Below are 16,835 nucleotides of genomic sequence, written 5' to 3'. Positions count from 1 at the left end.
TCTTTAGTGGACAACCATGGGCAACCTCTTGGTGCCTAGGTGGCTGGCGGAAGGCAGCACACGCCCCAGACACTAGATTAGGACAGTTCTGTGACACAGCCACTTTCACCCCACTTACTGTCCTTTGTCTGAAAGGGCTTTTGAGATCACCTGGGCCCAAGCCACTGCCCCAATCCAATGTCTTCATCTTTTTGTTTTTGTTTTTTTTTTTTGAGACGGAGTCTCGCTGTGTCGCCCAGGGTGGAGTGCAGTGGCGCAGTCTCGGCCCACTGCAAGCTCTGCCTCCCGGGTTCACGCCATTCTCCTGCCTCAGCCTCCCGAGTAGCTGGGACTACAGGCGCCCGCCACCACGCCCGGCTCATTTTTTATATTTTTAGTAGAGACGGGGTTTCACCGTGTTAGCCAGGATGGTCTAGATCTCCTGACCTCATGATCCACCCACCTCGGCCTCCCAAAGTGCTGGGATTACAGGCATGAGCCACCGCGTCCGGCCTTTTTTTTTTTGAGACATACTCTGTCACCCAGGCTGGAGTGCCGTGGCACCATCTCTGCTCACTGCAACCTCTGCCTCCTAGGTGGGTTCAAGACATCCTTCCACCTCAACCTCGAGATTAGCTGGTACTACAGATACATGCCACCATGCCCAGCTTTTTTGTAGAGATGGGGTTTCGCCATGTCACCCAGGCTGGTTTTGAACTCCTGAGCTTAAGCAATTTGCCCCCCTCAGCCTCCCCAAGTGCTGGGATTACAGGCACGACCACTGTGCCTGGCCTATTTTCTCTTTCAATGGGCTTTGAGAACTGTTTCTTTTTTTAGAGACAGGTTCTTGCTCTGTTGTCCAGGCTGTAGTGTGCAGTAGCAGAATCATAGCTCACTGCAGCTTTGTACTCCTGGGCTCAAGAGATCCTCCCACCTCAGCCCTCCCCTGAGTCACTGGGATGAGTGTGTCAACCCACTGGGCTTAAGAACTTTCTTTGTCCTCTTTCTTTTTTTTTTTTTTTGAGACAGGGTCTCACTCTGGCGCCCAGGCTGGAGTGCAGTGGCGCGATCTCAGCTCACTGCAACCTCCGCCTCCCAGGGTCAAGCAATTCTCCTACTTCAGCCTCCCAAGTAGCTGGGATTACAGGCGCGCACCACCATACCCAGCTAATTTTTGTATTTTTAGTAGAGACGGGGTTTCGCCATGTTGGCCAGACTGGTCTCGAACTCCTGACCTTGTGATCCGCCCACCTTGGCATCCCAAAGTGCTGGGATTACAGGCGTGAGCCACTGCACCCAGCCCTCTTTGTCCTCTTATCACTTGGTGATTTTCATCCTTCCAGGGTCACTTTTTGCCACTTTCGGCTGCCTACGTCCCTACACTCACCTGTGCCAAGTCCTAGGATATGGTCCTGCCGAGATGGAGCTTCCAGGAGGCAGGGGTCCTCAACTCACGCTGCACGTGAGAGCCACTGGGGAAGATTTAAGCAACACCAGTTCCCAGGTCCAGTTCCAGGGATGCCGGTGTAATTGGTCTTCCGTAGTGCCCAGGAAACAGCATTGGTTAAAGCTCTCTGGGTGGTTCCAATGTCTATCCAGGGTTGAAACCTGCTGCAGTGGCAAAGGCCAACAATAAACAAGTAAACAAAAAATGACAAACATGTTGCCAGGCATGGTGACTTCCACCTATAATCCCAGCACTTTATGAGGCTGAGGCAGGAGGATTGCCTGAACCCACAAGTTCGAGACCAGCCCAGGCAACATGGCAAAACCTCATCTCTACAAAAAATGTGCATGCCTGTGGTCCCAACTCCTGGGAAGGCTGAGGTGGGAGAATTACCCAAGCCCAGGTGATAGAGGCTGCGGTGAGCTATGCCGCTGCACTCCAGCCTGGCAAGAGGGAGACTTTGTCTCAAAAAAAAAAAAAAAAAAAAAAAAAAAGGCTGGGTGTGGTGGCTCACGCCTGTAATCCCAGCACTTTGGGAGTCCGAGGCGGGCAGATCACAAGGTCAGGAGTTTGAGACCAGCCAGGCCAATATGGTGAAACCTCGTCTGTAAAAATACAAAAATAAATTAGCTGGGTGTGGTAGCAGGTGCCTGTAATTCCAGCTACTCGGGAGGCTGAGGCAGGAGAATCGCTTGAACCCAGGAGGCAGAGGTTGCAGTGAACCGAGATCATGCCACTGCACTCCAGCCTGGGTGACAGAGTGAGACTCTGCCTCAAAAACAACAACAACAACAAAAGAGGCCGGGTGCAGTGGCTCACGCCTGTAATCTCAGCACTTTGGGAGGCTGAGGCGGGAGGATGACCTGAGGTCAGGAGTTCAAGACTATTCTGGCCAACATGGTGAAACCCCGTCTCTACTAAAAATACAAAAATTAGCCGGGCGCGGTGGCTCATGCCTGTAATACCAGCACTTTGGGAGGCTGAGGCAGGCGGATCACGAGGTCAGGAGATCGAGACCATCCTGGCTAACATGGTGAAACCCTGTCTCTACTAAAAATACAAAAAAAAAATAAGCCAGGCATGGTGGCAGGCCCTGTAGTCCCAGCTACTGAGGAGGCTGAGGCAGGAGAATGGCTTGAACCCGGGAGGTGGAGCTTGCAGTGAGCCAAGATTGCGCCACTGCACTCCAACCTGGGTGACAGAGCAAGACTCCATCTCAAAAAAAAAAAAAATATATATATATACAAAAATTAGCTGGGTGTGGTGGCGTGCACCTGTAATCCCAGCTACTTGGGAGGCTGAGGCACGAGAACTGCTTGAACCCGTAAGGCTGAGGTTGCAGTGAGCCGAGACTGCACCACTGCACTCCAGCCTGGGGACAGAGCAAGACTCTATCTCAAAAAAAAAAAAAAAAAAAAGACGTGATAAAATGCCCTATGAAGGAAACAAGGACACTGACTCCCTTCCTGTGCACACTGGCAGCTCTTTCAGTCCCTTGCTCTCTGGACTTTTACACAAGCTGTTCCCTCCGTCTGCAGCATCCTTCTCTCCTGTCTTCACTACTTAACTCCTGTTTATCCTTCAGATCTTAGCTCAAGTCTCTTCTGCTGGGAAGACTTCCCTGATTAGGTCACATTCTCCAGTTACAGTCACAGCATTGACTTTCCACATGTCACATTTGCAACCTCACACGTATTTGTGATTATTTACTATGTCTCTCCCACTATGCAATAAGCTTCACAGAGACCGTTTTATTATGCGCCCTATCTCCAATACCTAACACAATGCACAAAGTCAGGGCTCCACAAATTATCTGTGGAATGAATAAAAGGCCAGGAAGGGGTTTGCACTTAAGCTGAAACCTGAAGAATTAGAGACCAAGCAGAGGGTAGAGTAGGTACGAGGGCGGAACAAGGAAGGCCACTGAGCCGACGCCTGGGGAAGGAGGGGGAGCGCGGTAGGACGTGCAGGTGGGGACGTGGGGAGGAGTGGGGCTTTGTTTTGTTTTATTGTTTTTGCTTTTTGAGACGGAATCTCGTTGTGTCACCTAGGCTGGAGAGCAGTGGCGCGATCTCGGCTCACTGCAACCTCCGCCTCCCCGGTTCAAGCGAGTCCCCTGTCTCAGCCTCCCGAGTAGCTGGGATTACAGGCGCCCACCACCACCACGCCCGACTAATTTTTGTATTTTTAGTAGAAACTGGGTTTCACCATGTTGGCCAGGCTGGTCTGGAACTCCTGACCTCAAGTCCATCTGCCCATCTCGGCCTCCCAAAGTGCTGGGATTGCAGAAATGAGGCCCCGCGCCCGGCCTGGGGGTTTTGTTACACGGAGCTCTGAGCCGTGCAGGTTCTGTTCCAAGCCAGGGGCAGACCGTCACCTCTGGCCTCTGCCCCGTTCCAGAGGCGGCGTCCCGGGAGCTGGAGAGCAAGTGTCGCGCGCTGGAGTCGCAGCTGGAGGCGCGTGCCGCGGCCAACGCGGAGCTGCGGAGGGAGGTGGCGCAGCGCGAGGCGCTGGTGTCCGCGCTGCGCTGCAGCCTGCGCACCGAGGAGCGCCGCTTCCTGGAGGAGCTGCGCCGCCGCAGCCACCGCGCCACCGTGCTGGGCACCGAGCTGCAGAAGCACACCGAGGCGGCCGCCTACCTCTCCTGCCAGCTGCACGCGGCGCGCCAGAGACTGCAGGCCCCGCGCCCGGGCCCCGGCGCCACCGCCGAGCCCAGGCCACGCCGCCGCGCACCGCGAGCCCGCCGCCCGCCTGCTGCCCACGAGGCCGCCGCCAAGGGCCCCGGCCGGGACTGGGCCGCCTGGGACCGCGGGGCCGGCGCCCTCGACGACGCCGACCCCATGCCCGACCCCGCGCTCTTCCTCTATGCACGCAGGCCGCTGCGGCCCAGCGCCCGCAGCCCGCGCCAGCCGCCTCCCCAGGAGCCCCCGGACCGAGCCGGCCCGCAGCCCGCGCCCAGCCAGCCCAGCGCGCCCGGGGACCCGGAGTAGGCGCCAGGCTGGCCGGGGTGACGCGGGACGGACGGGGAGGGCCGGCCAGGGACGCAGCTCGGGCCCCGCAGGCAGGTCCCGGGTCGGAGGGCAGCCGCCCCTCCTCCAGGAAGCGAGGCGAGGCGGCCCCGGCTCCCCCCACATCCCCGAACCGCCAGCCTTTTGTACTTCCCGACGTTTCCAAAGCTTCGAGCCCTCTCCTCGCGCGAGAGTTCCTCCGCGGGGCCGAGAGGGGGCACCTTCTCTACGGAGAAGACTCGCCGTCCCGATCCTGGCCTGGTCCCACCTGCCTGTGAGACAGGAGGGGCGGGGGCCACGCCCTTCCCCGGGAAAGCCGACAATCCTTGGTGGGGCGGGGAGGGCTGGGCTCGCCTACGGAAAGGGACGCAGAGTGGCATTGGCGCCCCAGGCCTTCTAGCCTCCCCGCCCCCCGCCTCCCCCACCCCCGCGCCGACGCCCTTCCCGCCAAGCCTTCTTCCTCCCCAGGAAAGGCCCAGGCTAGGGGCTGGTCCTTCTACCCCCACCCTGACCCTGCCGATAGGTCCTTGCAGGTGAGCACGGAACACTTTAGAAGACACGTCCTCCCAGAGCCCCTGGTGGGAAAAGTGCGCCTGATGGAAGCCTAACTTCTGGAGGGTAGCATCCATGGGCCCTGGGAGAGGATGACAGAACCGCCTGGTTGACCGGACTTGGTCTAGAGCCGTCTCCAGCTCAGCTCTTCCCGAGTCGCCACCCCCCTGGGTATGCAGGGACTGGGAGCTGTGCTGGGGAAGGGAGGTGACAGGCCTGCTGCCGGCCAGGCTTCTGGAAGGCAGGAGCTGTCTTCCGCCTCAGGAGGCAGCCCCAGGCGTTTTCCTAGTCCTGTTTATTGGTGCTAATGTTGCTCGGCTTCCTAATCAGCTGGCTGCACCCAGAGACAAGAAGAGAGCCTTGGCTGGGCGCGGTGGCTCACGCCTGTAATCCCAGCACTTTGGGAGGCCGAAGTGGGCGGATCACCTGAGGTCAGGAGTTCGAGACCAGCCTGGCCAACGTGGTGAAACCCCGTCTCTACTAAAAAATACAAAAATTAGCCGGGCGTGGTGGTGCGCGCCTGTAATCCCAGCTACTCGGGAGGCTGAGGCAGGAGAATCGCTTGAACCTGGGAGGCAGAGGTTGCAGTGAGCCGAGATTGCGCCACTGCACTCCAGCCTGGGCAACAAGAGCAAAACTCCGTCTCAAAAACGAAAAAAAGAAGAAGGGCCTGGCTTCTTGGAAGTGGCAGCTACTGATAGGAGTTTGGGTTTGGGTTTGCTGGGGGGATGGTGGGAGCACAGGTTAGTCCCCATCCTGGCCCCCTCCACGGATGCCCCTAGACCTATCAGAATCTGGCAGTGGCGGGCTGCTCAGTTCCCTGCTGTCTAGCCTGGGGAATGGCGACGTGGAAAGGGGAAAGCCCCACCTCCTAACGCCCCTTCTCCCAAGCTCCCCGTCCACCACCAAAGGCAGGAAGGACAGTTTCAGCGCAGCTTATTGCCCCCACCCCCAGCCCAGCCTAGAAGGAAACACAAACCCCTCCAGCCCGTGCCATCCCTCCTGTGTGGGTCCTGCATCAAGTCCTAAGTGCCTGTGAGGTCTTCCAGGGCTTCGAGGGGAGGACGTGGGGCAGGGAGAGGCCTTTGCCTCCCTCACAGACACCCCTTTCCTGACAGGTCCTGACCCTGGCTGAGGCCACACATTCTGTCACGCAGGGGTCTGGGAGGTGAGCAGAGTCAAGCTCTAGGGGTGACGAGCTCTTCTCCCATCACAGCCCCATGAAGAAGGGGGAGTCCCAGATCACACCCCCTTTCTCTCCATTTGTTAGAGGGAGCGGGAAATTGGCAAGAAGTAGAAACCAGTGAGCGAGCGCACTCAGGGCCAAGCAATGTGCGGCTCTCCCAGCTGACGCCACTCGGGACTGCCCAAGACCACTGAGCAATAACCACGCCTGGTCTGGGGTGTCCAGCTCCTGGGATGCAGATGGCTGAGGTTGGGGCACCCTTGGGACAGTGCTCTCCAGTCCAACTTGGGCCAAGAAGGTGGCCTGGGGTCCTTGCTCTGCCTGCCCCCGCCTCTACTCTCTACTAGTCCTGTGGTTGCACCTGTACCATCTCTGTCCCCCCTCAAGTGTGTGTAACTCACTGCACCCCTATTCTGTCCCCCTCCCTTTCAGAACCTGTCTTGTGTGTGAGGGCCTCACTCCTCTCTCGGAGGTGCCCAGAGGACTGTGGGAAGAAGGGCAAAGTCTCTTTCCAGAGGAGCACGTACAGACCCTCATCTCCCACGACCACACTTTTGGGGTGAACAGGGTGACTTTGTTAGGTCGATTCTTCTGCAGAGATGGTGAAGTACTCTATCTGCCCACCCACCCACTAAAAGCCATAGCTCCGTCCGCCTGGCCTCCCCCTAGCTCTATAGCAATAGCCCCCTTCCCCCTTCCCTCCTGGGCATCCAGGGTGTCCAGCTAGGGGCCCCCACCGCACTCTGGTCCCAGGGATCTTCCAGTGGCCTGCCTGCTTCTCCCGAAGTGACCCCATCAGCGCCACCCAACTCCCATCCCTCTTCCAGCAACCACAGATAATGACAATTGTTTGTGAGGTGCTTGGAGATCCCCTGGATGAAAGGTTCTGGGTGCTGGGGCAGCTGACTCACTGACTCTCAGCTGAGGTGCTGGAGGTGCCTGGGAAAGGAAATAAGGCAAGCTGGGGGAGCACCTGTAGCAGATACAGGGTTCCAGTTTTCACAGAAATTCCCCTCCTCGCCCTCCTGGAAATAATGGAAACCCCTCCACCCGCCTGCGCAGAACCCTCTGTGCAGCAGAACGAGACTGGGAGCTGGAGTGCATGGCCCGCTCTTGGCCACAGGGGCCCAACTCTCCTCAGCCTCAGGGCCCTGGAGAGGCCCCACCCTCCCTGGGTCTGGCTTGAGAGCCCACCTGGCCAAAGGGAAGCCTCGCACCCCCACGCGCTCCTGGCCCCTGGAATATCTTGGTGACTAAGAAGGGAAAGGATTGCATTTCTCTCTCTGCTGCACGAATCCCCATTGGGAGAGAGTGTTGAAGAGGACACTCAGGTCCCTAGGCGGAGCTCCTGCCACACCCCAAGTATGGACAGCTCCAGGACACAGAGCTGCAGGTGGGGACCTCCCCCTGCTCTGGAAATCAGCCAGGGAGCACTGGGCAGTGTGGTTTGAGGCTCTGTACCCCTGGCCCCCACAGCTCAGCCACAGCACCCTCTAGCTCGGGGGACTAGTCCAGGGCCAAAATGGGATGACCCTTCCCCATATAAGCAGTAGGATGGCGTCCCCCCTGGTGGAGAGAGGAAGGAGGCCTAGAGGCTGTGGGGCAGCTTCTAAGCGCAGGGAGCCGGGGGTCTCCAAGCACCTTCTCCCGGACATGCCAGCCTTGAATGGGGGATGTGCAGGGCTTCAAACCCACCTGGCAGGAGCCCTGTGGCAGGGCAGAGGGACCCTGCTCCAAATTCTCTGTTGGCTGCGCTTTTGTATCCAATGCTTTTCAGAGTGTATTCACTCACCCACAGAAATAGAGCCCTGTGCTTTAGGGGTGACTGTCATATGCCTTATTCTTAATAAAATCTCTGAAAAACACGTGAGTCCAATCTCTTGCATTGGGCACTCAGCCCCACCGCACCTCGGTTCTTGCAGGTGTGGGAAGAGCATGTGGACGAGCCAGGAGGTGGTTCAGGGTCAGCCAGGGGGTACGATGAGACCAGGAGCTGAGACTCTGGGGTCCCCTCAGTAGGTACACCTCAGATGGGCCGGGCGCGGTGGCTCATGCCTGCCATTCCAGCACTTGGGAGGCCGAGGTGGGCAGGTCACTTGAGGTCAGGAGTTCAAGGCCAGCCTGGCCCACATAGTGAAACCCCATCTCTATCTAAAAATACAAAAATTAGCCAGGCGTGGTGGCGTGTGCCTGTAATCCCAGCTACTCAGGAGGCTGAGGCAGGAGAATCCCTTGAACCCGGGAGGCAGAGGATCCAGTGAGCCGAGATCGCACCGATGTATTCCAGCCTGGGTGACAGAGTGAGACTATCTCAAAAAAAAAAAAAAAAAAAAAAAAACTATTCCTCAGATCAAGTATAAGGCACCCATCTGAGTTGTCCTTGCCCTCAGCCAAGCCCTGCCCCTCTCTCCATGCCACCCCAATCCAAATGAACAAACAGAATCTTAGATCACAGGCTCCTGACTAGAGTGGAGAGGAGAAGATTGGAAGGGTCCAGTGCCTGGAATTGCCCACTGTCCTTTCCCAGAAGGAATCCTGGGTTCTGGCATCTTTGGCCATGCTGGTGCCCTGCCCCCCACCTGATCCAGCTGCAAGAAGCCCCGCATCCCGGCAGGAGCCCTATTCTTATCCTCCACTAAAGAGGGTTATCCTGGGACTGCAGCTTTAGGAGCTCAGCGCAGCCAGCACCCATGAGAACTCAAGCTGGTACATTTTCAATGCAGGTCTATGTTGGGGATGACTCAGAGAAAAAGGCAGCAGCTCTGTGTTCTAAGGACACAGGGGACCAAAACCAAAACCAAAAAAAATGGCTTTGCTTGCAACCCTCCTGAAGGAAGGACCCATCTCTTCCTTCTGGCTTTGCTTGCAAAAAATGGCTTTCCTTGCAACCCTCCTGAAGGAAGGACCCATCTCTTCCTTCCTCCTAAAGGAAGGACCCAGATGGAAGGACCCACCTCTTCCTTCTGGGGAACTGCTCTGCACCCATCTCAGTCCATGTGTGGGGAGGGCGGACTCCACCCGTGTGGCCCAGGCATGGCAGGTCACAGTGATCGGGCTGAAGAAGACATGCAACTCCATCTGAGCCAACAAGAGTCAATCTTGGGCCTTTTGCTGGAGACATTCATTCAGCACCTCATGTTAGGTGCTGTTTGGTTCAGCAGTGAACAAAGCATGACTATGGAGAAGGACAAACTCTTGGGTGGCTAAAATGGCACCCAAGAAATCTGGCAGGCCATTTGCCACTACAAGGGGTAAGGCTGCCTGAGTATAAAGCTACCACAAGAGAAACAGAATGGCTGGGTGCAGTGGCTCACGTCTGTAATCCCAGCACTTTGGGAGGCCGAGGCGGGCGGATCACGAAGTCCGGAGTTCGAGACCAGCCTACCCAACGTGGTAAAACCCCATCTTTACAAAAAGTACAAAAAAAAAAGCAGGGCATTGTGGTGGGCACCTGTAATCCCAGCTACTCGGGAGGCTGAGGCAGGAGAATCCTTTGAACCTGGGAGGCAGAGGTTGCAGTGAGCCGAGATCATGCCATTGCACTCCAGCCTGGGTGACAGGGCGAGACTCCGTTCCAAAAAAAAAAAAAAGAAACAGAACAAAGAGATATGGAGACAATGCCAGATAATCAAGTCACTTGGATCCAGCCATGCCCGAAGCTCACAGACTCCTACCCTTTTCTGTTACATGGATCAATAAATCCCCTCCCCCTCCCAAACTTAGGTGTGGAATTTTTTTTTGTTTCTGTTGGTTTTGTTTTTGAGATGGAGTTTCACTCTTGTTGCCCAGGCTAGAGTGCAATGGCACGATCTCAACTCACTGCAACCTCTGCCTGCCGGGTTCAAGCGATTCTCCCGCCTCAGCCTCCTGAGTAGCTGGGATTACAGGCATGCACCACCACGCCCGGCTAATTTTGTATTTTTAGTAGAGATGGGGTTTCTTTATTTTATTTTATTTTATTTTTTATTGATCATTCTTGGGTGTTTCTCGTAGAGGGGGATTTGGCAGGGTCATAGGACAATAGTGGAGGGAAGGTCAGCAGATAAACAAGTGAACAAAGGTCTCTGGTTTTCCTAGGCAGGAGATGGGGTTTCACTATGTTGATCAGACTGGTCTTGAACTCCCGACTTCAGGTGACCTGCCCCCTTGGTTTCCGAAAGTGCTGGGATGACAGGCGTGAGCCACCACTCCCGGCTGTTTGTTTTTTTTAGAGACAAGGTCTCACTGTGTTGCTCAGGCTGGACTTGAACTCTGGTGCTCAAGGGGATCCTTCCACCTCAGCCTTCTGAGCAGCTGAAGAGTACAGGCCTAGCTAACCACACACACACACACGCACACACACACACGCACGCGCGCGCACGCACGCACGCACACACACACACACACGTATATGTATACTCAAAATATATATATTTTGACACAGTCTTGTTCTATTGCCCAGGCTGAAATGCAGTGGCCACGTGGAAAATAACACACCTGGCCAGTTTTTTCCTACTTTTTATTTTGAACTCAGTTTCTTGCTTAAGCCTCTAGACTCAGGTTTGGGCCCAGGATAGGCTGGGACCAGGACCTGCAGCAAGCCCAGGAAGCCTGGCCCAGGCCTCTTCTTGTTCTTAGCCTTTTATCTCCTGGGGCAATGAGGGAACCGAAGGCCCAGCCTTGGACAAACATCTGCCCAAGACTCTTGAGTCTCACGTACAATTTCAGAAAACGGGAAAAGAAAGGGAGCGGGGCACAGTGGCTCATGCCTGTAATCCCAGCACTCTGGGGGGCCAAGGCAGGCGGATCACTTGAGGCTAGGAGTTTGAGACCAGCCTGGCCAACATGGTAAAACCCCATCTCTACTAAAACTACAAAAATTAGCTCGGCATGGTGGCGCAACCCTGTAATTCCAGCTACTCTGGAGGCTGAGGCAGGACAATCGCTTGAACCTGGGAGGCAGAGGCTGCAGTGAGCCGGGGTCATGCCACTGCACTCCAGCCTGGGCAAGAGAGTGAGACTCTGTCCCAAAAAAGAAAAGAAAAAGAAAGAGAAGTGGGGGGGAGGGCAGGGCATAGGCATTAGAGTTCCCCAGACAGACCCCTGGGGATGCTTGACTAAGCCCATCCCAGAGTCACAGTTCAGGGTGGAGATATGGAATGTCAAAACCAGATAACTGTTTTGTTTGTTTGAGATGGAGTCTCACTCTGTCACCCAAGCTGAAGTGCAGTGGCACCATCTCGGCTCACTGCAAGCTCTGCCTCCTGGGTTCACACCATTCTTCTGCCTCAGCCTCCCAAGTAGCTGGGACTACAGGCACCTGCCACCACACCCGGCTAATTTTTTGTATTTTTAGTAGAGAAGGGGTTTCACCCTGTTAACCAGGATAGTCTCGATCTTCTGACTTCATGATCCGCCCGCCTCAGCCTCCCACAGTGCTGGGATTACAGGCGTGAGCCACCGCCCAGCTGTTTTTTTTTTTTTTTGAGAGGGAGTCTCACTGTCACCCAGGCTGGAGTGCAGCAGCGCAATCTCGGCTCACTGCAACCTCCTCCTTCCGGGCTCCAGTGATCCTCCCACCTCAGCCTCCCGAGTAGCTGGGATTGTAGGTGTACACCACCCATGCCCAGCAGATGCTTTTTTTTTTTTTTTTGTATTTTAGTAGAACCAGGATTTCACCATGTTGGCCAGGCTGGTCTTGAAACTCTGACCTCAAGTGATCTGCCCACCTGGGCCTCCCCAAGTGCTGGGATTACAGGCGAGAGCCACTGCGCCCGGCCTCAGATAACTCTTAAAGATCATCTGTGCAACCCCTTCATTTTACACACGGGGAGACTGAAGCTCAGGGCATCTTACTGGCGGTTATCCCTTCCTTCCTGGCAGTTCTGCCCATGCAGTTTTGGGGTTGAGGGAGGTGGAGCACTTCCTTTCTAGGGGTTCCCAGAGATTGGCCAGGGAAGTAGGGGACTCTGTGCTGCAGTCAAAGGGATTTGGGTTCTCACATCACCTCTCCAGCCCCCTAGGGAATTGTGCAAAGGAGGGGGAAGTAGGAATGTAGGAATGGCCTGCTGAGTGGGTGTATCCATGATAACAGTAATTAGGGAGGTGGGAGGCTTTGAGTGGGCTAATTATGCAGGCTGGGTCTCAGACTAGATAACCCTCCTCCTTATCTTTATGCAGGGACCCAAAAGATAGGAAAATTGCAGTGCTCAGGAGTGCCATGAGGTAGCCCTAAGGACGCCTGCTGTGCAGCAGGCCCCTGCGAGGGAAAGGGGAAGGGATCCACCAAAGATAAACTGCAGATTATTTTATTTGTTTTTTGAGGCGGAGTCTTGCTCTGTCACCTAGGCTAGAGTGCAGTGGCATGATCTCACTGCAACCTCCGCCTCCCGGGTTCAAGTGATTCTCCTCCCTCAGCTCCCGAGTAGCTGGGATTACAGGCACCTGCCACCTCACCAGGTTAATTTTTGTAGTTTTAGTAGAGACAGGGTTTTGCCATGTTGTCCAGGCTGGTCTCGAACTCCTGACCTCAGGTGATCTGCCTGCCTTGGCCTCCCAAAGTGCTGGTATTACAGGCGTGAGCCACTGCGTCCGGCCTTAAACTGCAGATTCTAAAGCTGCTGGGACTGGTTCATCACTAGGCCCATGGACAAACTGGTCACCAATCCCCATGCTGACCAGTAGGCACTTACGGATGCTCACTGACCCTGAGGAGGACAGGGAGAGGTGCCTCCGCTGGGCATCCTCCGTGGGCTCAGGCTGGTGGGTCTCAGTCAGGCATTATGGAAATGATCTGAAGTTCTAGACACAAAGGTCAAAGCATACAGTACACAAAAGGAGTGTCTGAAAGGAAAGCCAACTGTTATAAATAATGGGGGACTCAGCCAGGCACAGTGGCTCACGCCTGTAATCCCAGCACTTTGGGAGGCCAAGGCGGCAGACCACCTGAGGTCGGGTGTTCGAGACCAGCCTGACCAACATAGAGAAACCATCTCTACTAAACCCATCTCTACTAAAACCCTGCTAAACTCTACTAAAACCCTACTAAAACCCATCTCTACTAAAAATACAAAATTTGCCAGGCCTGGTGGCGCATGCCTGTAATCCCAGCTACTGGGGAGGCTGAGGCAGGAGAATTGCTTGAACCCGGGAGGCAGAGGTTGTGGTCAGCCAAGATTGAGCCATTGCACTCCAGCCTGGGCAACAAGAGCAAAACTCCGTCTCAAAAAATAAATAAATAAATAAATAAATAAATAAATAAACAATGGGGGGCTCAAAGGTGAAACCCCAGGCTGCCAGCAATGCTGCCCCTCCCCACATCCTGTGGAGCCCTCAGGGCCTGGCACCTTCTACACTGAAATCATTCACTCAGCCAACAAATGTGCATTAAGTGGGGTATGGTCGTGTGCACCTGTAATCCCAGCTACTCAGGGAACTGAGACGGGAGGGTCACTTGAGCCCATAAGTTGGAGGCTTCCGTGAGCCGTGATCATGCCACTGCACTCCAGCCTGGGCAACAGAATGAGACCCTGTCTCTAAAAATAAAATTAAAAATAAATAAATGTGCATTAAACACCTACCATGCATTGGGCTCTGGAAAGATGCTGGGAACACCCAGATAAATAAGTTATGGTTCTTGCCTTCAAGAAGTCCCCAGGTCGGCCAGGCGCGGTGGCTAATGCCTGTAATCCCAGCACTTTGGGAGGCCAAGGCGGGCGGATCACGAGGTCAGAAGTTCAAGACCAGCCTGAGCAACATGGTGAAACCCCATCTCTACTAAAAATACAAAAATGAGCCGGGCATGGTGACGCATGCCTGTAATCCCAACTACTTGGGAGGCTGAGGCAGGAGAATCACTTGAATCCGGGAGGTAGAGGTTGCAATGAGCTGAGATCACGTCACTGCACTCCAGCCTGGGCGACAGAGCAAGACTCCATATCAAAAAAAATAAATAAATAAATAACAAAGTCCCCGGGTCTAGCAGCTGGACTCCTCACCCAAGACCCAGACATCCCAGTATGGCCAAGAGGGTCTCAATTTATGCCTATTGCCCCTGTGTCATTATTAATAGGTTCCACTTGCACTCTCAAAAGTGTTCTGGTTTTAATGATAAACTATGCGATCACTTTAACCATAGCACATTGTTATAGGCAATGGTGGAAATAGCTGGGGAAAATGGGAGTATGTGCTGTTAAGACTATGATGGAGGCCAGGTGCAGTGGCTCACGCCTGTAATCCCAGCACTATGAGAGGCCAAAGTGGGCAGGTCACCTGAGGTCAGGAGTTCAAGACCAGCCTGGCCAACATGGTGAAATCCCCTCTCTACTAAAAATACAAAAATTAGTCAGGCATGGTGGCGGGCGCCTGTAGTCCCAGCTACAAGAGAGGCTGAGGCAGGAGAATCGCTTGAACCCAGGAGGCGGGGTTGCGATGAGCTAAGATCTTGCCACTGTTCTCCAACGTGAGCTACACAGCGAGACGCTGTCCCAAAAAAAGACTATGATGAAAAGACTTTGGTGGAAGCAGTGTGAAAGCAAGAATCAGTCTGCTTAATGTGTGGTCAGAGGTCAGACCACCAGACTATGGAGAATGTGATCAGAGGATGATTTTTTTTTCTTTTCTTTTCTTTCTTTTTTTTTGAGACAGGGTCTTGCCCTGTCGCCCAGGCTGGAGTGCAGTGGCGAGATCCTGCAGCCTCAACCTCTTGGGCTCAAGTGATCCTCCTACCTCAGCCTCCTGAGTAGCGGGGACTATAGGCGCACACCACCACACCCAGCTAATTTTTGTGTTTTTTGTAGAGATGAGGTTTTGCCATATTGCCCAGGCTGGTGTCCAACTCCTGAGCTCATACAATCTGCTCTCCTCGGCCTCTCAAAGTGTTGGCATTACAGGTGTGAGCCGCCGCACTCGGCCAGATGATGCTTTTTATACGTGTCTGTTTCTCTAACCCCAGGCTTGCTGCTCTTCCCCAACCACCAGGGTTAAAACTGAGCTTCCTATTACGAGTAGCATTACCAATATGCACGGGCTTCCAACTTCAGCTGCACTGGACCACTAGGCACAATTCTCAAAAATCCTTGAGTTTCATGAATACAAACTAAGTACCCATCAGTCAGGTGACCGGCTAAAAGAATTATGGTACAACCAAACAAAAGAACATTATCCAGCATAAATGGAATGAGAACACCTACTGAAAGCACATAAAAAAAAAATCAGAGTGAAGAATAGCAGATACAATTTTCTGCACGTTTGTGTAACAAAAGAGGAAAGAGTATGTGTATACACATACGTATATACACACGCACACATAAGTATGTATGTGTGTATATATATATATATATATATGCACACTTTTTTTTTCTTTTTTTGAGACGGAGTTTCTCTCTTGTTGCCCAGGCTGGAGTGCAATGGCGCGATCTCGGCTCACCGCAACCTCCACCTCCTGGGTTCAAGCGATTCTTCTGCCTCAGCCACTCGAGTAGCTGGGACTACAGGCGCACACCACCATGCGCAGCTAATTTTTGTATTTTTAGTAGATATGGGGTTTCACCATCTTGGCCAGGCTGGTCTCTAACTCCTGACCTCGTGATCCGCCCGCCTCTGCCTCCCAAAGTGCTGGAATTACAGGCGTGAGCCACCGCGCCCGGCTTTTTTTTTTTTTTTGAGACGGTGTCTCTGTCACCCAGGCAGGAGTGCAGTGGTGCGATCATAGCTCACAGCAGCTTGGAACTCCTGGGCTCAATCTGAGCCGTCCTGAGTGATACTTCCAGCTCAGCTCCCAAGTAGCTGGGACTACAGGCGCGTGCCACTACACCTGGCTTTTTTTAAACAATATTTTTTGTAGAGACGGGGGTTTTGAAATGTTGCCCAGGTTGGTCTCAAACTTCCGAACCCTGAACTCAAGTCATCCACCTGGCTTCGGCCTCCCAAAGTGCTACGATTACAGGCGTGAGCCGCTGCACCGCCCGGCCGAGAAGAATCTTACCACTTCTCATCTTCCTTCCTCCCGTGTAAATGCTCACATCACGTCGCTGGCTTTCCTCACCACGTGCTCTCCAGAACAAGGTCGCCTTTCCTTCGCAATTTGTGCGAGTCCCTACCTAGGACCCTCCCAGCCCACCTCGGGAAGCTGAAGCTTTCCAGTTCTCATTAGAGCTTGACAAACGCTCCGAAGGTTATAGGCCTCAGGTGCTTCACAAAGGCCCCCTGCGGCCTGGGCAGGAAAGACCCACCGCGCGCTCTCTGCCTGGAGCACTTCAACTCACTGCAAGACCTGGTCCCAATGTCCCCTCTGCAGCATTCTCTGACCTCACTGTTCCGTCCCCGCCAAGCCCCTGCCAAGTGAAAAATACGAGTTACTGTAAAGCGTCCTGGCTGTGGATGGAGTTAGACTCGGCTCTACCCTTGCTCTCTCTGTGACCTTGGTCTCGGCCTCCTCCACTGTAAAATGAGGACACCAGCCTGGAGGTGAGGACCCATGGGTCGAGGACGCGGGTAGGGAGCCCGTTCTGGCTCGGGGCAAAGTTTGGCGGGTCCATTCTGACTCTTGATCCCCATTAGCCATGTCCCGCCCTCGCCTCTCGTGCCCGTGCCCTAAGCGACCCTCCACTCCCTCGATAATCCAGCCGCACCCATTCGGCGGGAAAGGGCCTGCTGGGTGGGGAGGGCGCTGAGGGTCACGCGA

At 54.6% G+C, this 16,835-nt stretch overlaps 1 protein-coding gene across 3 annotated transcripts in view; it reads left to right on the top strand.

Annotated features, from left to right (window-relative positions):
- The window catches only part of CCDC92B (coiled-coil domain containing 92B), a 29,040-nt gene extending 21,003 nt beyond the window's left edge, over positions 1 to 8,037 (top strand). The window contains exons 4-5 of one of the 3 annotated variants that reach the window (XR_008673116.2): positions 3,827 to 5,157; positions 6,605 to 8,037. Coding sequence is in view for 2 of the 3 variants with exons in the window: in XM_031003164.3 (XP_030859024.1) it covers positions 3,827 to 4,416 (590 nt within the window). In the remaining variant the exon portion in view is untranslated. Of the gene's footprint in view, positions 1 to 1,322; positions 2,010 to 3,826 lie in introns of those variants that run through there. The other 2 variants (XM_031003164.3, XM_055367150.2) reach the window with 2 other exon arrangements.
- Positions 8,038 to 16,835: the final 8,798 nt, after the last annotated feature.

The sequence above is a fragment of the Gorilla gorilla genome, chromosome 19 (assembly GCF_029281585.2).
Source record: "Gorilla gorilla gorilla isolate KB3781 chromosome 19, NHGRI_mGorGor1-v2.1_pri, whole genome shotgun sequence".
Classification (NCBI taxonomy): domain Eukaryota; kingdom Metazoa; phylum Chordata; class Mammalia; order Primates; family Hominidae; genus Gorilla; species Gorilla gorilla.
This window is presented reverse-complemented; position numbering and strand designations above follow the sequence as displayed.